General features: G+C 48.3%; 1 protein-coding gene across 7 annotated transcripts in view; it reads right to left on the bottom strand.

Moving 5' to 3' along the window:
- Positions 1–21,206, bottom strand: part of LOC143732008 (solute carrier family 12 member 5-like) — a 138,860-nt gene that overhangs the window by 40,981 nt on the left and 76,673 nt on the right. For all 7 annotated transcript variants that reach the window (XR_013201038.1, XM_077222633.1, XM_077222634.1 and 4 more), the window contains exons 6-13: positions 11,836–11,966; positions 9,914–10,161; positions 9,622–9,833; positions 8,092–8,259; positions 2,890–2,988; positions 2,587–2,644; positions 949–1,123; positions 744–862 (exon numbers count right to left, since the gene is read on the bottom strand). Coding sequence is in view for 6 of the 7 variants with exons in the window: in XM_077222633.1 (XP_077078748.1) it covers positions 744–862; positions 949–1,123; positions 2,587–2,644; positions 2,890–2,988; positions 8,092–8,259; positions 9,622–9,833; positions 9,914–10,161; positions 11,836–11,966 (1,210 nt within the window). In the remaining variant the exon portion in view is untranslated. The remainder of the gene's footprint in view (positions 1–743; positions 863–948; positions 1,124–2,586; positions 2,645–2,889; positions 2,989–8,091; positions 8,260–9,621; positions 9,834–9,913; positions 10,162–11,835; positions 11,967–21,206) is intronic.

Here is a 21,206-nt window from a genome sequence, read left to right as displayed (position 1 = left end):
AGTTACCAGCCCAAGAGGAGTTACCGCTGATGCCGCTGCCATATGTCCAAGGAGCCTCTGAAAAAAATGTCAGTGGGACCGCCGTCCTCCCTTTGAACGTGTTCAAGCAGTTCAGCACCGACAGTTCAGCAAAGGGATCCTCTGCATGAGTCTCGACTGTAGCTCTGAGATGGTCATCTTCCCACAATGGGTACATGACTCATCCACGAACGCTGCCTCATTATGTTCAATGCCCAGACACGCGATGTTGTAAGTGCAATCGCACCTGCTGTTCGTTATATACCCGCGCTGCGTGGCTGAACAGCTGATGCAAATGATTGCACGCCAATGTACATTGGCTGGTTTAGTTTCACTCAAAGTAGATTGGCCTCTCTAGCGAGATTCCTATTCGTCGGTCTGGACGTGGCGTCGACTGACCGACTGAAGGGGAACTTGACGATACTTGAACGCTTTGTTCAACTATGTAAACTGTACACAACGTCACATCATGTTCACCACAGGCCATACTTAAAAACCCTATTATAAAAAACCAACAGGAAAATCTCGAGGGAACCACTTCCGGGTTTTAATGTCATCCCTGCGACACTTTATTGAAGAACAGGCTTTTGGAAAATAGGCTATTCAGCATAGTGAAGAAGTTTTATTACAGCAATAAGTGAGTGGAAACTGTTTATTGCTGTTGTTTCTCTGGGAATCATAAAGAGTGAGGAGCGCTATGTGCGTTTGGGTGGTTGCTTGCTTACATTGACAGAATGGGTGCAACTGAATCCAGGGAGGCAATGATAATGCCAATCTCACAGATGCAGCCCGTCATGAGGAGAGCCCATGTAGGTTCACCGTTAGCTTTGCCATGGCCAAACACCTGTAAAATGAAGAAATACCACTTAGTATTATCAAGTATTGAAGCATCAACAGAGAGATAATCAGAGGGCAAACATATACATGTACCCTGAGGAAAGGAATGATGCCATCGCGGGAGATAGCTTGAAGGAGACGGGGCGCTCCTGTCAAACTCTGAAGCCCCGCCCCACAGGTGGAGAAGAAGGAGCCAAACACAATGACCCAGGGCGAAGGCCATGCCAGGGTGCCAATAACCAAGTTACCGTTCACGCCTTCCCCAAATCTGCATTTAGAACAGTGCTGATATTGTTAACTAATAGCATTAAATTAATTCCCGTTAATTGAAATAAAGCTGAAATAATATAAAATGATTAGATTAAAAACTTAAAAAGCCTTAAACAATTAATTAGAAATGCCACCTTGCCAATTAACTAAAATAAAATAAAGTTTAAGTTGAAATACTAAAATTGCTCAAACTAAAAATGAAATAAAATAAAATAAAGCTAAACAGAAAAATGTAACTAATAAAGACTAATAAACATGGCAAAAGCACATAGCACAATTGATTATCATTATATGAAAATAAAAGCTAATTCAAAATATCAATACATACTAGAGTAGTACAAACAATACTAAAATAAAGCTAGTTTAAAAATAAAATGTGTTTTAATTTTATGTGGAAATTAACTGCACTGACTGAAATCGAAGTTAATTAAATTGGAGGCTAAACTGAATCTAAAGTAAATCAAAAGTAGAACAATGGTTATTATAACAAACTAAAATCTTAAAAAAAAATACATTTTAAACTTATTTTACTTCAGCTAGTTTGTCAGCTTGGACCCGTTTCACAGAGTGATGATGTGTTTTAACAGCAATCAACATCGCAAATCCTGCAAAGTGTTTTATATTTTAATTTTTTTAACGTACATTTATAACACTAAACTTTGTATTACATTTACTTTTACAAGAAACTAGTTAACGCTGCTGTGGGCGTAACTGTAAAATGTACTTCTTTCTCCCTTCTGACTTTCGTTATCAATATCTCCCTATTTTTTATCCTATTTTTGAAAGTTGTGAAAACACTATTGTGGAATTTATTTTTTGCTATTTGAGCAAATGGGAACACAAAAAATATATTTAACTTAGTCTCATTCACTGCTATAGAAGTTTACCCAACTATGACGACTTCCGCTTCTGAAAAACCTGGAAAAGTGGAAAGGGTCCATTATGTTTAATTGTCTTTTATCTTTCCCTTGTGTTTGTTTCTTGTGTCTCAGTTCAGTTTAATCTTGATTAATCCATAGTTAGTTCCCTTAGTTACCAATTACATTCACTTGTCGGCCATGTGTTCCCTTATTACTCCCAGTGTATTTAAACCCTTAGCTTTCTTTATTCATTGTTCCGCATCGTCTTTAGTTTATGTGGTTGTGTTATATGCTCTATTCTTGCTGATCTCCTATGTGTTTGGTTTTTGGATTTATTATTAAAGATTTTCTGTTTATGCTATGTCGTGCGCTTCATTACAGCCACATTTCTCATTTTCATTTAAAGTTGAAGTACTAAAATAAATGGAACTAAATAAAGTTAATAAATCTATATAGACATTTAAAATAACAAAAAAAAAATTACTAAAACTTTAACCAAATTTAAAATGAAGAAAGAAAAAAAATCGAATTTAAAATTAACAAACTATAATAGTATGTGTCAGTGATAATGAAATAACACTGACTAAAACTACAAACTCACTTGTCCCTCAAAACGACTCCGTCAACACAGGCTCCGAACAGAATCACACTAGACATGTCTACGAGAGCAAAAATTGAGGAGAACAACACAAAGCAGCAAAAAAGGCATTCATACTGTTTCAGCTATTTTACCACAGATGAAAAATATCGTCTTTTCATTTTATCATTTTCATATCATATCATCGTTTCCTGGATATCAAATTACACTATATTTTTTTATATTTCAAGATGTTTAGTTCTGCACTGTGTCATTTATTTACTGTAAGCAAAGCTGGAGCGGTTTTGCCTTTGGAGTAAAGGATACAGATGATGGAGGTGGTAGTGATGGCCATAATGGTCCCAACAGGAATGGACTTCTGAGCATCCTGCAGGTCACCAGATCGGTTGGAACCAGCCATGATACCTGTGACATACAAACAAACATTATGTCAGAAAACACTGGGTCTGTGTGTGGATCAGGTTTTGCCTAGACTGAAAAGAACAAATGTCATAAGAACAAAAAAGCAGCAAACTTTTTTTCACTTTTTTTTACTGAATTTAATAATAATAATAATTTGGATTATTGTATATAATCTTGTTTTTAATTGTTAGTCATTTAATTTGAATTAATTTTTCATTTAATTAAAACTGATTTTAGGTAATAATCAAAAATAAAAATAAATCATAAGTCAGATTAAAATGAACGTGACTATACATGCAAGTATGTAAAGTATACAGAAAAAAGTGACTATACATGTATGTAAAGTATACACAGAAAAAAAAGTAAACTAGACATTCCTAGTACAGCTTTTTTTTTCAACTGCTTAAACACATTTTCAAAACTTTGCATCTTTTTTGTTTCAAAAATCCAAGAATTGCACACACAAATTGCAAAATGCCTCACCTCTCTTGCAAAAATCTGTCTTACGTTGCAAAAACCTTTGCCATAATATTATTTTTTTGGATATATCATATACACACAGTTATTCAAAACCTAAAGCTGTTCTTTCATGAGCTCCTATGTACATTTCCGTACAAGATTGAAAGTAATTGGCAGAGAGATGTTGAAAAAATCACGGTAAACACGAAAGCAAGATTGAAACCTAACTATTTATTTTTTTACAGGCATTTGGGGTTGTGAATAACGTTTTACACAGTCCGAAAAACCTATAACTTGACCTTTGTCCTATTTATAGGCCTGTTCTATTGTTGGTGTAAAGCAAAGCAATGAGTGCTTGCACAGGTGAGGAGTTAGTGTGAGGCACTGATGAAGTAAAATCAAGATACTTCCTGTTGGATTTTTGTGTTACATAGAGAATTGTAACACACAACAACGCTCTCCGTTGTTGACGGCGCAAAAGACAAAGGCTACCTCTTTATCCCTCCGGTCGAGGAAGCGGTAGCCACTCACTTATGCCCCCCCTCCGCTGGATGGCAGTCTGAACCTGCTCTGCCCTCGAAAGCCTGCAGGACTACTTTGGCTCTCATCAGTCTTGCCTACGCCGCCGCCGGTCAGGCCGCTTCAGCGCTTCACTCTATGGCTATGCTTCAAATTTACCAGGCCAACCTTCTCCGCACTATGGACGAGGCGGGCTAGAACCCTGAGAACTTTACCGATCTCAGAAGCGCTACAGACTTAGCTCTACGAGCCACCAAGTCCGCTGCTCAGGCCACCGGGAGGAAAATGGCGGCTCTCACTGTTACTGAGAGACACTTATGGTTGACGCTGTCCGACATGAAGGAGTCCGACAGAGCCACCTTCCTCGACGCGCCCGTCTCTCCGTCTGGTCTCTTCAGGCCCAGCGGTCAAGGGTTTTGCTGAACACTTCACGGAGGTGCAGAAGACGTTGCAAGCCATGCGACACTTCATTCCCAGGCGCTCCAGCTCCGCGACAGGTTGCTCAAAAAAGCAGCCGCCTATCGCTGTACAGCGCCTCCGCCGTCACCCCTCCAACAGAGGGACCCTCAGCAGCGTTCAACCTCTTCGAGCCGCCACAGGCCGCCTCCCCCCCGGGGATCCCGGCCCAAGATAACGCTGAAACCCGAGCCCTCAAAGTCTTTGTGACGCCTCAGGGAAGATGAAGATGGCTGAGTCCCGCCGCGGCCAGAGCACCATAAAAGAAAACATGTCTCACTCTCTCAGTCCCCTCAACAGAGCCGGCTGGAGAAGTGTATTTTGCAGTCAACGAGCCCGTCACACGACCTGCTCGCCTGTACCCAAAGGTCGTTTTCAGAGCTACCCAGATAAATCGCAAAATGAGCATTATGTCTGTTTGTCCGGCTCACGCCGAAGATGCTGTAATTGAAGGAAATGTGCCCACTGCCCAGCGTTCAACCCTACACATAAGCACGGCCCGTTTAGTGTGACACACTCATTCACGGCCCACCCCAATACATCCGCCTCACGCCGCACGTTTTCTAAATGTAGAAAGTGTGCCCACTATGCAGTGCTCACCCCTATACACAAACACTGTCTGCCATGTGACACATCACCCGGCTCACACCGAGGATGTCATAAATGTAGGTTATGTGCCCACCGTACAGTGCTTACCCCTACTCACAAACACTGTTTGCCATATGACACACCACTCTGCTCACGCCATGGATTTGATAAGTGTAGGAAAAGTGAGCACTAGCCAGTGTTCACCCCTACACATAAGCACGGCTCGCTCTGTGACACTCGCGCACTCAGATTGCGCTCAGTGTGTAGAGAGTGTGCGCGCCTCTCAGAGCGTGCACCCCTCTCAGAGCGCGTGCCCACATGCAAACACCGCATGCTATGTGCCACACACACGCAGCGGCCAGAGCCCAAATATCATTCTCCCCCTAGCTTTAAGTATGAAAGCATGGGAAATGATCCTGGGCGTGTCACAGTGGGTACTGAACACTATAAAGCGAGGCTATTCGCTGCAGTTCGCTCGCAGACCCTTTCTTATGATTCGCCTTCGAGGGTCAGAACTATCAGTACACCGTCCTGCCGTTCGGTCTGTCCCTAGCACCTCGTACATTCACGAAGTGCATGGACGTGGCGCTCGCCCCCCCTGAGATTACAGGGGTTGCGAATACTGAAGTATTTGGACGACTGGCTAATTCTAGCCCAGTCAGAGGCAGAACTGATAGCGCAAAGGGCTGTATTACTCAAACATTTACAAGCCTTGGGTCTCCAGGTCAACTGGACCAAGAGTTTGCTGTCTCCCAGACAGACAATTTCCTTTCTGGGAACAGACTTAGACTCTGTATCAATGACAGTGCGGCTGACGTCACAGCGCGTGCTGCAGGTACAACGCTCAATAGACATTTTCAAGGTCGGCATTTTTCTCCCACTCAAGAGATTTCAGAGGATGCTAGGCCTTATGGCTTCGGCTTCGGCAGGGTCTGCTTTATATGCACCCCCTCCAATACTGGCTGAAAGCGCGGGTCCCGCTTCGAGCGTGGACCTCGGGCCATTTTCGCCTCAAGATGAACCAGAGCTGTGTTACAGCACTGGAACCCTGGAAGGTGGCAAACTGGTACCAGTCAGGCGTGGATCTGGAAACGATCTCGAAACGAAAAGTAATCTTGACAGACGCCTCCAACCCAGGTTGGGGCCCCCTCTACGAGGGCAGGCCGGTCTTCGGCTTGTGGGCAGCCCAGGAAGGGCGCTTACACATAAACTGTCTGGAGATGAAAGCGGTCGAGAACGCACTGGGGCACTTTCTCCCCTTCTTAAAGGGCCACAATGTCCTAGTCCGCACAGACAGCATGGCGGTAGTGTCATACATAAACCGCCAGAGTGGTCTCAGATGGAGAAGCCTCCACGCGTTGGCAGAACGCCTCCTCATGTGGTCTCAGCACAACCTGCGCTCACTGATGGCGGCACACGTGCCGGGCTGTCAAAAAGTGGGTCCGGACATGCTGTCCAGAGGCAACGTTCCCCCAGGGGAATGGTCCCTGCACCCTCAAGTGGTACAGTTGCTATGGGACTCGTTCGGCAGAGCGGAGGTCAATCTCTTCGCGTCATCAGAGAACACGGACTGCCCAACATTTTTCACGAAAAACAGGGACGCGCTGGCCCACGACTGGTCCAGCCTCCCTCTCTATGCGTTTCCCCCGATCGCGTTGTTACCTCAGGTAATCAAGCGAATCAGGGAGAGCAATTGCTCTGTGCTCCTCGTGGTGCCACTCTGGAGAAACCAGGTTTGGTTCCCAGAGCTGATGCAGTTAGTGAGCACGGCCCCATGGCCTGTTCCAGTGAGGAAGGATCTCCAGTGAGGAAGGACGCCGTCAGCCCTACCTGGGTCTGACGGCGAAAGCGACGTTAATCTCCTTTGCCGGGTCAGGGCGCTGAGGATATACGTCAGGCAGTCAAAACAGCTCTTTGTTTCATTTGGTGGCCGTACTAAAGGGCTAGCCACCTCGAAACAGAGTCTTTCCAGGTGGATAGTTTGCGCTATCGCGCTGGCTTATAGGTCTAAGGGCCTTCAATGCCCCTTAAGCATCAGAGCCCATTCGACCAGAGGCGTGGCCTCTTCATGGGCCTGGTCCAGTGGGGTTTCACTCCAGGATATTTGTATGGCAGCAGGCTGGGCCTCACTGTCTACATTTATAAGGTTTTACAACCTGGAAGTTCCTGCCCTACAGGCTAAACTGTTTTCAGTCAAATACGCCTGACTGACAGGCTGTATTATTCTATTGTCATGCAGCTCAGGCTGTCTTTCGTCCACCCTGACTGTTATACTGTGCTAAGCACCCATTCCATTAGTCAGTTGTATGACTAGGTTACATTCTTAGGCCCGCTACTCGCCGGTCTAGATATTACCCACTATAATGTGCACCCAGGGCACACGCCCTTGGGGCCATGTGTGTGGATGACTTCAGCACGCACAGCGTTTTACACTGGGTTCCCGTAGCGTAAGCTAGCTTACGCAACACGAGAGTAGATGCCCTCTAGATGACGGAACGAGTGTTGCGTAACCCTGCCGTGCTTGTGCTACGTTCTGGTTTCGCTTCAGTGTGAAAAATCAAAAAACATCCTATCTGGACTCGGCTTACATAGACATAAGCCACGCCCATTCTGGCAGGATGTGACGCGCCAGGGCGCCCACACCCTCATTGGTGCTTACATCACGAATAGTCCATCGATAGGCTGCAGCAGTTGCCGCAGAGCAACCATTAGGCGCGCAAGCTGCTTTGCCTAGGTCTGCTCTGTGCAGCAATGTGTTTTAAATTAATGCAAAATTAAGGATAATTTTTGGCTTCAGTATTCTCGAGAAAAGAGGTTTTCCCGTAGCGTAAGCTAGCTTACGCAATACTCGTTCCCTCCTCTAGAGAGAACCGAGGTTACGTTAGTAACCGAGTGTCGTTTTATAAAATTGAAAACTGAGTCGAAGGCCGAGAAATAGTGTATGGTTTTGCAGATTTGGCGTGCTGTTCTGGTGTTTGAGTTCAGGTTTCAGAAATTGTGTGACAAGTAAGGATTTGGTGTGTAAGCAGTTGAAAAAAACTGTAATAATAATTCCCCTAGTAGTTATGGAACTGTTGTACTGACCTGTGACAGAGGGGAAGTAGATGCCAACCAGCAGAGTGAAGAAGCTGGTGATGTCAGCGAGGACATATCGGTTAGTGTTGGTTAATGGGGCCTCAGGGTCGAGTACTGCAGTTATACCTCGTTTCTCTACAAATGTATTTTTCTCAGCAAACATGCTGAAAAGGTTTTCTGTAAAGAAGAATTACATCAAATACAGAATCAGTACATTTTTGAACATTAAACCTCAACAATAACATAACTGGTATACTCAAGCATTTCAAATATTCAAATGGGGTTCGAAATTTGAAAAATAGTATGGACATTTTTTCAACATCATTATTTTATACATGCAAATGTTAAAGAGTCTATGATTGGATCATTCTTGCCGTGATTACTATGTTTCTAGCATGTTATATGTTTGGCAACAGTTCTTCTAGTCCTAATTGATGGAGTGTGTAGCTTTTCATTTCTTAAACAATCATGTAGGAAGACAAGATCTTGACCAAAAACTGGTGCGCCTCTTGATGGAAATAAATGTTAAATGTTTGATGTTATTTCCATCAAGAGGTGCATCAAATTTTGTTCAATATCTTGTATTACAATATAAGAGTCAAGCACTCTGTAAAGTCTCCTCCAGGACATCCCAAAGTCTTTTAGTGGATTTCAGGTCTGGACTCAGAGGTGCCAATTCATGTGTGAAAATGATTCTTCATGCTCCATCACAACCATTCTTTCACAATTTGAGCATGATGAATCTTGACATTGTCATAATGGAATATGGTCATGATTTGTCTTCCTACATGGTAGTTAAAGTAATGAAAAGCTACACACTCCATCAATTATGGTTAGAAGAACATGCTAGAAACATAATAATTACTACAATAATGATCAAATTATAGACTCTTAACCATTTGCCTATTTGAATATTTTGGCTGGGCATTGTGTGTGTATTTAATTTGCTTCTATGTTGAAACAATTTTGATTAAACCTTCAATTAAACCTTTATTTTTAAATATGAGGGAAGAACAAAACACTATACATAGTTAAGGTATTTATCTGACAAAATTATTTGCCAAAAAAAGGCCAACTATAGCTACAGGTTTTATTTTTCTATGCAAAAAAGAAAAATGCATAGAAAAACAAAAAGCTCACCGGAAAATTGACTCCAATCGCAATAACTACACAATATGCTTACGCAATCTTTTAAAATCTTTTGACAAAATGCTTACAAAGACAATAATTATACACTGTTGTCTCTACACTACAAAAATACACTATCGTTCAAAAGTTTGTCTTGTATGCTAACCAAGGCTGCATTTATTCAATTAAAAATATTATAAATAGAGTACAGTAAATAATACATTATGATTGTGAAGTATTACAATTAAAAATTATTGTCATGCTTAATATTTTTTTGTGGAAACCTTTAAAGAAAAGAAAGTTCAAAAGAACATAATTTAATTGAGAAAATATTAAAGTATTATTTATTTGAAATAGTAAAAGTACTGTGATGATGTATATATAAGTATCAATGTCTGTAGGTCATCTAACCTGCCAGGATGCCACTGGTGACTCCAGGGATTCCCTGGATCTGGGTAACGTTGTTGTTGGTGAAGTAATCATCGCAGGTGGCGTTCAGGAACTCTGAGTCACAGAAGGCTCTCCAAAGCTTGGTGGTGACCGTGGCATTTCCCTGCTCTATGGTCTTGGCACAAATGTCAAAGCTCTTCGACACAAGAGTTCGGTTCCCGAGCACACACACCCTATACAGGATAAGGTCTGTATGATTATGGACGGTCTGTGCCCTAAAGGAACATTCTGAATCCCAAAACGTTCTACTTACGGAAAGTCAGGTGGATCAAAAGATGTCTTGATGACCCCGGCGTAGACAGCGAGAATAGAGAGAATGACGCATGCGAAGAACACAAGGGCCAACTTGTTGACGTACTTCACACCAACAAAGACAACTAAAGACATCAAGGAGAGCACGATGGTACCGTACACACGCATGTTATTCAACAACGCTGCCTCGGCCTCAGCTCCCTCCAGACCCTCCATCTTGAATACGGCAGCTGCCGGCACAATGTAGATCTACAAAAAAGATTTTATAATATTTTATTAATATTTTTATTTAGTGCTGCCCTCCAGTAGCCAAATATGATATTTACATGTTTCACAGAAGACAAAAGTTTAAATTTACCCAAATCATCAAAACCGAAATGTTTACACTCCCCAGCTGTTAATGCATTGCGTCCCTTAAAAGGATAGCTCACCCAAAAATTAAAAAGATCCCATATCCCCTCAAGCCATCCTAGGTGTATATGACTTTCTCATTTCAGCCAAATACAAACATAGTTATGCTGAACAAAAGGAAGCTGGAGCACTGCTGGTGTCCCTTGTATCCTCTGGTGCTCTTGGAAGGGTTAAATGTTCATTATAAATTGGAAAAATAATCCAAGTCCAGGCAATCAGTGGGTTACAAAAGTAAAAAAAGCCTTTATTATTTGATCGAGGGCTAAACCAACGTTGGTGAACCAACACCCTGATGAAGGCCAGTGGGCCGATACGCGTTGGTGTATTTTAATGGTTTAGCCCTCGATCAAATAATAAAGGCTTTTTTACTTTTGTAACCCACTGAGTGCCTGGACTTGGATTTTTTTCCAATTTAATTATGAACAAACATAGTTATGTTAAAAAATATCCTGGCTCTTACAAGCTTTACAATGGGAGTGAATAGTAACTGAGATTTTGAAGCTCCAAAAAGCACATCCATCCACCATAAAAGTAATCCATACGGCTTCAGAGGGTTAATAAAGACCTTCTGAAGCGAAAGTGATGCGTTTTTGTAAGAAAAATACATTTTTTATTTTACTTAATAAACTATAATCACTGGCTTCCAGTAACGGCCGTACACAAGTCTAGTTCCAGCAGAAGAGTGACCTCCGACCTAACGCATGATGTAGGAAGTAGGAGTAGCATAAGCTTAGGTGAGAGTACACGCCTCTCACGGTACAAAAAATAATGGCTGGGCAACAAACTCAAGCTCCTAAGACATTTCTCTTTAAAAAATCTCGTTTTAGAACTTTAATTCATGAGCGATGTTTTGCTTTGCTATGCGCTTCCGAGTTACAAATACAACATGCGTCAGGTCAGAGGTCACTCTTGAAAAATCTGAATTTTTTTCTTACGAAAACATATCGGTTCGCTTCAGAAGGCCTTTATTAACCCACTGGAGCCATATGGATTACTTTTATGATGGATGGATGTGCTTTTTGGACTTCAAAATCTCAGGCTCTCAAACTCTGATTGTGTTTGGCTGAAATAAGAAAGTCATATTCGCCTAGGATGACTTGAGGGTGAGTACATTATGGGATAACTTTCATTTTTGGGTGAACTCACCCTTTAATTATCATCAGTGCAGTGTGAAAATATGGATCTTTAAAAAAATAAAGTCACTGTTTGAAATGGTTCAAATATGCATAAGATGCTAGAAAAACTAATAATGTGCAGAGTAGGACCTGGAAGATTCTTTCAGTGGACATATTATATTCACAGTATAAATTAAAATACATTTTGTAAAAATCATCATAAATCTAAGAAAAGAGATGCTAAATAATGTAATTATTCCTACAGTTTGGACCCTTGCCTGCTGAGCTTGTCAGATATGCTTGGAATGTTTGTATCAATAAATTTAGCTTTAATTAGTTTGAATTGAATTAGTTTGACACTGAATGTCAGATTAAGCAAAAACCAATGAAATTGTACCAGCAGGATTTCGATGCATCCCAGGATGTACATGGCTCCTGCAAAAGTGGTCCCCAGGTAGAAACATATACCAACGGCCCCGCCAAACTCCGGCCCCAGTGAACGAGAAATCATGTAGTATGAACCTCCAGCTACAAGCACAGAAACAAATGTACCATTAAGCATATACATCTAAAGAATTAAATAGAACAGCTTTTCACACTAATAACTAATAGTAGTTCCCTTTCGTTGTCACTCCGAGTTACGTCTGATGACGACGAATGGGGTTTGCTTAGAAAGCCTTTAGACTTCGAGTATTACAAATCGAGCCAATGGCAAAGAAATGCCATGGGTCTGCGGAATTTGCATAGCGTAACTCCGCCCCACCTCGTGGGTATAAACGGAGGAAACCGGCAACATGCAGATATGTTTTCGCTTCGGAGCCAAGAGTAATTCTTCACTCCCTAAGCTATCTCTGATTGTCAGCTTCTTACGAGACGAGCAACTCTCCAGTGTTGGTGTGACGGCGATCTCCCGGCGAGTGCACACTTCCTGCCTATCTGAGCGTGGTTTGCCAGTGAGTGTGTTCTCCGCGGGCACTTCAGCACTGAGTTCCCTTATCGAGTCGGTCTCTCGACATTACGTATGGGGAAATCCATTTTCCTCGAATCATGAAGTCTGATAGAATAACTCTTTTGCTTGCAAATAGCCAATGGCAGTCCCGCCATCACCTGATTGGCTGACACTGCTCAATATAGGTGACGGCGGGCGCCAAAAACCTCAGAATCTTTTTTCTTCACTCGAGTCTGTTTCACCGTTTGATTTACGCATTCAGAGCGGAGTAAAATTAGGAGTTTTTATCCCCTCTCGCTTTCCGGTGGATTCTACTATGTCTCTTTGTCGCACGTGTGGTGGACCCATCGAATTCCCGAATGCACACAAACTTTGTGTGCTGTGCCTGGGTCGGGACCACGCTGAGGCGGCACTTGAGGGATCGGGATGTCCCGCCTGTGAGGAGCTTCCCATCAAGATCCTTCGTGCAAGGCTGGCCGTTACACGTAACGACGACCTTGTGTCTCCTGCCTCTCCCCAGTCTGCCGCCGTCGAGCCGCGGACCGGGAGACAGCAGAGATTTCCATCCGCGGGTTCTGTTGAGGCGCTGTCGTCGGCCCAAGGCCCACGCCATCCTCACGTGGCAGAGCCCGTGACTTACTCTGAGGCCTCTTACCGCCCTCCTCAGGAAGCGCGGGAAATGGTCTCGTTTGGATACGACGATGACGACGCCATGCACACCAATGCCTCCGACCCCGGAGAATGGTCCGAGTCTCCGTCTGAAGGCGCCCCCGCCTCTTTGGATGCGGAGCTTATGGCCATTCTCTCAGAGGCGGTGGCAGATATGGAGCTGGAGTGGACGGCTCCCAAGGAGCTGCCGTCGGAAAGATGGATGGACGGTTCCTTCCTCGGCGCGGGCCGTCAAGCTGAAGCCCCGCTGAGACCCGCCCCCTTTTTCTCTGAGGTCCACGAGGAGCTCACCAGATCATGGCGCTCCCCTTACTAAGCCCGAGCCCATGCACAAGGTACCCAGCTGCTGACTACAGTGGAAGGAGCTGAGAAATTAGGGTACGCTCGGTTGCCTCCCGTCGAGGATGCCATCGTGGCTCATCTGGCGTCTTCTCCTGGCTGGAAGACCGCCCAACTGCCTTCCAGACCATGTCGCGCTACTGCCCACATGGCTGAGAAGGCTTACACTTCTGCGGGACATGCAGCATCTGCCCTCCATACGATGGCAATCCTGCAGGTTTTCCAGACGCGACTCCTAGGGTCCCTGGATGAGGGAAGCCCGGACCCTGAGTTGCTCAGGAAACTGCGCACGGCGGCAGATCTCGCTCTGGCGACGTCTAAGAAGGTCGCTCAGGGAATCGGATGCAATATGGGCAGTCTTGTGGCCCTGCATCGCCATCTGTGGCTAACGCTGTCGGGGATGCGCGATACTGACAAAAGGCAGTTCCTGGACGCTCCGGTAAGCCCCACGGGCCTTTTCGGTGTTGCGGTGGAGTCGTTATCCGACAAGTACGCAGAGACCGTCAAGTAGTCTAGAATGATGCCGCATCTGCTGCCGAAACGGTCTCAAGCCCCCCCAGCGGCGAGATCCAGATCTTCCTCTGCACAGCGCCCAGCGGGACCTACCAGACGCGCGCCCCCGAGCGCGGCAGAACGTCGCGAGCCAGAGCCCCCCTTCCGCCAGAGGCAGTTCAGGAAGCAGCCCCGCTTCGGTGCGAAGCCGGCCTCTAGTAGCCAAGGACGCCCGGCGGGCAAAAAGGAGCGGCATTCCTGATGCGTGTGTCGGGGAGGAGAGAGCGCGGGACGTGTTCGTCGGACCCGCTGCAAAGAGGGCGTGTTCCCGCCCAGAGTTCGACGAGAATGTGTTGATTTTGAAACCGCTGTGTTCTGTTTCAATAAACAAAGTGCATTACATGTCTCAGCAAAAGAGCTTTCCTCCTCCCAACACTATTACCCGCGCCATAAGCAAAACCTCTCCCCCGGGAGACGTTTCGCAGAGCGGAAGCTCGGGGAAACCCGAGAAGGTGGTTATTTATGTCCCCGCGCTAATAGCCGCGGACGAGCCATCTGCCCTCAATATAGCGGCCAATGCTTCCCCGGTGGCTGGCGCCCAGCCCCCGCCGCAGCATTCATTAAAGCCCCCCCTATCGAGTCACCTGAGTGCGTGGTCAACACTACCGACGGCTTCAATGTGGGTGTTAAACACGATAAAACGCGGCTATACGCTCCAATTCGCTCGCAGACCACCCCGCTTCGGCGGTGTGATTTTGACAGAGGTGTCAGAACAGAGTGCCCCGTTACTTCGGGAAGAAATCTCCTCTCTCCTGGCCAAACAAGAAGTAGAGATAGTTCCCGAAGAGCGGAAAAACTCCGGTTTCTACAGCCGTTATTTTCTTGTACCAAAGAAGGACGGAGGTATGCGCCCTATTTTGGATCTGAGATTACTGAACAAAGCGCTCGCGAAACGCGCGTTCAAAATGTTAACAGTGAAGCAGATCCTCGCGCACATTCAGCCCGACGATTACTTCCTTGCAGTGGATCTAAAGGATGCATACTTCCATATTCAGATAGCCCCGCATCACAGGCGCTTCCTTCGGTTTGCTTTCGAGGGTGTGGCATACCAGTTCAAAGTGCTGCCTTTCGGGCTGGCCCTGGCACCCCGTGTGTTTACAATGTGCATGAATGCAGCGCTTGCTCCCCTGAAGCTCAGTGGAATTCGCATTCTGAACTATCTCGACGACTGGTTAGTCATCGCACGTTCGAAGAGTGTCCTTGTGGAACACAGACACAGACTCCTCGTTCACCTGACGGATTTGGGACTGTCTGTGAACATCTGTTGAGCGCGCTTAACCGTGCCAGTCCATCACATTCCTCGGTATGGTGCTGGACTCGCGCACTATGATCGCGAAGCTATCAGAGGCGAGAATCCAGTCGATTCAGAGAGTGTTAGCCCTATTCGTTCAAGGCAGAGCCATCCCCTTAAAAACGTTTCAGAGGCTACTCGGTCTAATGGCAGCTGCAGCTTCCGTCTGCAGACTGGGCTTATTACACATGAGACCGCTTCAGCACTGGTTACAGGGGCGCGTACAGCCGCGGGCATGGAGAGCGGGAACGGAACGCCTTGTTATAACGCGTTTATGTCTGGAGACTCTAGCACCGTGGTTCGGCACGACCATGTTCGAGCAGGGAGCTGCTTTGGGCAGAGTGGTCAGACGCGTAGTGGTCACTACGGATGCGTCGCTGTCAGGCTGGGGAGCCCTTTGCGATGGCAGACCGGCATTCAGTACGTGGACAGGAGATCGGACGCGCTGGCATATAAACTGCTTGGAGATGGAAGCGGTTCATCTAGCGCTGCGTGTGTTCCTCCCATTTGTGAAAGACCGTCATGTTCTCATCAGAACGGACAACACGGCAGTGGTGGCGTACATAAATCGCCAGGGAGGTTTACGTTCGCGATCCCTGCAGGGGCTAGCGAGGCGGCTATTATTATGGACGGACAAAGTACTACTGTCGATTCGAGCAGTACATGTGCCGGGCAGTTTGAATTGCGGCGCGGACATGCTGTCCAGGGACGGCATTGTGCACGGAGAGTGGAGGCTTCATCCGCAGACGGTAAACATGATCTGGAATCTGTTTGGCAAAGCGGAGATCGATCTCTTCGCATCGCAGGAGAACGCCCACTGCCCGCTGTTCTTTGCATTGATGACGGCCCCTCTAAAGGGAGACGCACTGTCGAGCCGCTGGCCGAAGGGGCGGAAGTATGCTTTTCCTCCGATCAAGTTAATGCCGCTGGTGCTGCAAAAGATCAGGGAGGAGAGATGTGCGTTGGTTCTGGTAGCGCCGAAATGGCCCAACCAGCCGTGGTTCCCGGAGCTAGTGAACATGGCGCTTTTTCCCCCGTGGCGGATACCACCGAGAAGAGACCTCCTATCTCAGGCGAGGGGGACCATATGGCACCCCAACCCAGAGTTGTGGGACCTGCACGTGTGGCAGATCAGCACGGAGTATCACAGCGGGTACTACAGACAATAGCAGAGGCTAGAGCCCCTTCAACGAGGCGCTTATACGCTCTAAAGTGGAGGGTGTTTGCTAACTGGTGTGTTGACAAAAAGGAGGACCCCAGGAATTGCGATATCGCCATTATTTTGACCTTCCTACAGGAGCGTCTGGATGCTGGCAGTTCCCCATCTACACTGAAAGTTTACGTGGCCGCTATTGCTGCTTGTCGTAATGTAGATGGCCATTCAGTGGGGAAACACCCTTTGATAACGGGTTTCCTCCGGGGAGCGAGGCGGCTTTTCCCCCCCCGCCTTCGTCAGATGCCGGTGTGGGACCTGTCGTTAGTGCTTAGTGCGCTGTCTGACCCGCCTTTCGAACCAGCTGAGTCTAGTGACATCAAAGTTCTCTCATTCAAGACCGCGCTATTGCTCGCGCTAGCCTGCGGTAAGCGGGTGGGGGACTTGCAGGCTCTGTCAGTGAACAGTGCATGTATGCAGTTTGGACCGGAAGATTGCATGGTCAGACTTTTACCCAAGCGCGGATACTCGCCTAAAGTGCTCTCAACTCCATTCAGAGCCCAGGTGATTACAATTCCAGCATTTTGCCCCGATGTGGTCAGTATTTCAGAGTCTCAGAAGGACGCTTTGTGCCCCGTGCGTGCCCTGCGTGCTTATGTGAACAGAACTAGCCATTTTCGAACTTCAGAGCAGCTCTTCGTCTGCTTCGCGGGTGCCAAGAAAGGCGGCGCGCTGTCGAAACAGAGGCTATCACACTGGATAGTGGAGGCTGTGCGACTGGCTTATACTACTCGGGGAGCTGTTTGCCCTATAGGAGTGCACGCCCACTCCACTAGGAGTTTGGCGTCATCATGGGCGTGGGCGAGAGGTATGTCTATCCAGGACATTTGCTTCGCGACAGGCTGGTCGTCGCCTAATACGTTTGCGAGATTCTATAACTTGAATATTCCTTCATTCACACCGCATGTACTGTCAGTACAGGGAGAGAAAGCTGAGCTGTCATTGGACTAGGCTAGACATGCCCCTAGTGGCGCACACTCTAGCCGCGGTTCCGACTAAGCGTGAGTTATTAGCAATATAAAGCTATCTATTCTCTATGTTGTGTCCTTATTATTATGCCCGCATTCATAAGCAGTGTATTCCTAAGCACCAATCACATTGCTGCAATTCCCCACTCATTCAGTTCAGTGTTGCTTAACTGTGTGGGAGGGGCCACGTTGGTGCAGTTGCCGACTTGGCTCTGTGCCAAGAGGTGGTTTCGACCAGGTCCGGTGGCGGTTCCTGAGCTGTATAGGGATTAGCGCTTGTGCTATCTTCAGCTCGTTCTAGCTGGGCGGGGTTTTTCCCACGCGGCGGGGGTTTTATTGCTCCCCATACGTAATGTCGAGAGACCGACTCGATAAGGGAACGTCTCTGGTTACTCACGTAACCGTAGTTCCCTGAGAGGAGGGAACGAGACATTACGTAACCTGCCGTGTGGGAAGGGGCTCACAGTTACTTACTCTCGTTCAGCTAAGATTCTGAGGTTTTTGGCGCCCGCCGTCACCTATATTGAGCAGTGTCAGCCAATCAGGTGATGGCGGGACTGCCATTGGCTATTTGCAAGCAAAAGAGTTATTCTATCAGACTTCATGATTCGAGGAAAATGGATTTCCCCATACGTAATGTCTCGTTCCCTCCTCTCAGGGAACTACGGTTACGTGAGTAACCAGAGATGTTTCTCTCACAAAAAGAGCTTGCACGCCGCACGTCTTTTTAAAGATGCCTCGCCCGTGCACTTCTGGTTGCGGTCGGCTTGTGTCTGACTCTGATGGGCACAAGCGCTGTCTAGTGTGTTTGGGCATTAATCACGCTAGAGCAGCGCTCTTGGATGAGTCATATTCTCTCTGTAGGAACATGACCATCGCAACACTTAGATCGAGTCTCAATGATCTCGCAAGAGTGAGAGTCCCCTCCTCCACACCCCGATCTAGCACCTCCTCGAGAGGCTCTACTTCGGCTTGTGGCCAGGGTGATCTGAGGGTGACTGTGTGGAACAAAGCGCCGACTATTTGTCCGTGCCCCACAGCACCTTCACCAGTGTTGCAACCCGCGAGCGTTCAGGGGATTCCCACGGGACCGTCGTTTGAGGTCCCGCGGGTTTCCTTTGGCGCTCCAGAGGAAGACGTGATGTCGCAGCATCACAAGGCGGGTCTGATTCATCTGGAAGTGACGACTCGTCACAGCTGCCACCTTCGGGTGTGAATACGGCTGTGGCTCAGTCTGATCCAGAGATGACGGCCATGCTTTCCCGGGCGGCCGCGAGCATTGGTTTAGAGTGGACCCCTCCACCCTGTCCTGAGCGGCTGGACGATTGGTTTTTGGGTGCAGCTGCGGCTTCCCGTCCTCAGCCTGCCCCAATACCTTTCTTCCCGTACGTGCATGATGAAATCTCGAAGTCCTGGAAGACTCCCATGTCTTCCCACGACCGCTCGCTGGTTTCATCCGCCTTTCCTCCCCTCGATGGGGCAGCTGCCCGTGGGTACACTGGGCTCCCCCCGGTTGAACGCTCTGTTGCGATGCACCTGTGTCCTCAGAGTGCTTCTTCTCGTGGCGAGCCTAAGCACCCATCCAAAGCCTGTAGGTTTTCGTATACCCTAGTGGCGAAGTCCTACAGAGCGGCGGGACAGGCGGCTGCCTCTTTGCATGCCATGGCCACTCTGCAGGTCTACCAGGCCCAGATGCTAAGGGACATGCACCGCCACCGACCGAAGAAGGTGACAGCATGCTCCCTGGGTCTGGTGATGTCCACAGCTGTGGTCCAGGAGAGACATCTATGGCTGAACCTGGCTGACATGCAGGATGCTGAGCGGTCCCGCCTGCTCGACACCACCATGTCCCAGGCCGGCCTATTCGGCGGCGCGGTGGAGGATTTCGCCCAACAGTTCTCCACCGCCCAGAAACAGACTGAGGCTATTAAGCATATTCTGCCCCGACGGCCCGCTGCTACCTCCACCCAGCCGACCGGGCAGAACCCTCAGTCTGTTCGCCGCCGGGGGCGCCCTCCTGCGGCTCCCGCCCCACCAGCCCGGCCCAAGCAGCAGCCTCCACCCGGGCCCGGTCGCGGAGGAAGCCGTAAGAAGGCGCCCCAGCCCTCTCCAGCCCCGCCCTCCACTAAACGCCGGGCCAAGCGGCGCTCCTGAGACGGGCTGCTCAGGGATGTTGAAAGTTACTTCACAGGAGATGATATCAGGACCACTCCTTCCCCCGGTGGAGGGCCGGGGGAGAATCTTTTGTTCTCCACTCCCCGCTGCTCACCCACGGGTGGGCAGCACCCTAATGTGGTTAAAGAAAGAAGTGACATTTCCATCCCTGAGCACACAGAGTTCTCAGACGACACGGTGCGCCACCCCCGAGCCGTGCACCCCACGTCCTCCTCTGTCCCAGAGCCGGTTGACAGTGCGCGCCGTCCCCAGACCGTGCCGCTCTCATCCGCCTCTGTCGCCAGGCCCCTGGCAGAGCAGACCCCCGTGGAACGTTCATCCTTCCCTGGTCTCCGCTGTCAGGGCGCGGTTAATGACTGTGCCCCCACACCGTGCCGCTATGCCGTCCACGTCTGGGCCAGTCATTCCGCCCTGCTGCACCACCGGTGGGAAGTCTGTGGTTCGTATGATCCCGCTGGTACAGTTCTTGGGAGCCTGGCTAGAGCTTCTCCACCTGTCCCGCTGGGTCGCGCGGACGATCAGGCTCGGCTACGCGATTCAGTTCGCCCGGTCTCCTCCCCGCTTCAGGGGAGTCCGCTCCACTTTGGTCGGTGGCAACGGCCCCTATCATTAGAGCAGAGATCGCTACCCTGCTGGCAAAGGGAGCGATCGAGACCGTCCCTCCGGCTGAGATGAGGACCCGCTTCTACAGCCCGTACTTTATTGTCCCAACGAAAACCGGTGGGTTACGGCCAATCCTGGACCTGCGCGTGCTGAACCGTTCCCTTCACAGGCTGCCGTTCAAGATGCTCACTGCCAAACGCATTTTCGAATGTGTGCGGCCCCAGGTTTGGTTTGCAGCAATCGACCTGAAGGACGCCTACTTCCATGTCTCCATTCTCCCTCGACACAGACCGTTCCTACGGTTTGCTTTCGAGGGGCAGGCATACCAGTACGCGGTTCTCCCTTTCGGGCTAGCCCTGTCTCCTCGCGTCTTCATGAAGGTCGTCGAGGCAGCCGACGGGAACACGGGGTTCGCATCCTGAACTATATCGACGACTGGCTGATCCTAGCTCACTATCGAGGCCAGGTTTGCGAACACAGGGACCTGTGCTCCAGCACCTAGCTCGTCTGGGCCTTCGGGTCAACTGGGAAAAGAGCAAACTTTGCCTCGTGCAAAGGATCTCTTCTCTCGGTATGGATATCGACTCTGTCGCCATGTCCGCGCAGCTTACGAGCGAGCTCGCGCGGTCACTGCTGACTTGCCTGAGACAGTTCGAGGGCAAGAGTGCGGTTCCACTGAAACATTTTGAGAGGCTCCTCCTGGGGCATATGGCATCTGCAGCCGCGGCAACGCCGCTCGGATTGCTTCATATAAGACCGCTTCAGCTTTGGCTTCGCGACCGAGTCCCGAGGTGGGCATGGCAACACGGCACCCTATGAGTAACAGTTACTTCGACCTGCCGTCAGACCTTCTCCCCGTGGTCGAACCTCAGTTTTCTACGGGCCGGAGTGCCCCTGGAACGAGCTTCGCGGCATGTTGTTGTAACGGCAGACGCCTCCTCCACGGGCTGGGGTGCCATGTGCGATGGACGTGCTGCCGCGGGCTCCTGGACTGGACCCCGACGCCTCT

This window comes from Siphateles boraxobius, unplaced genomic scaffold (assembly GCF_051911475.1).
Source record: "Siphateles boraxobius isolate OS27281-9 unplaced genomic scaffold, OSU_SipBor_1 9, whole genome shotgun sequence".
NCBI classification, from domain to species: Eukaryota; Metazoa; Chordata; class Actinopteri; order Cypriniformes; family Leuciscidae; genus Siphateles; species Siphateles boraxobius.
Note: the sequence above shows the minus strand (reverse complement) of the source record. Positions and strands in the feature narration are given on the sequence as shown.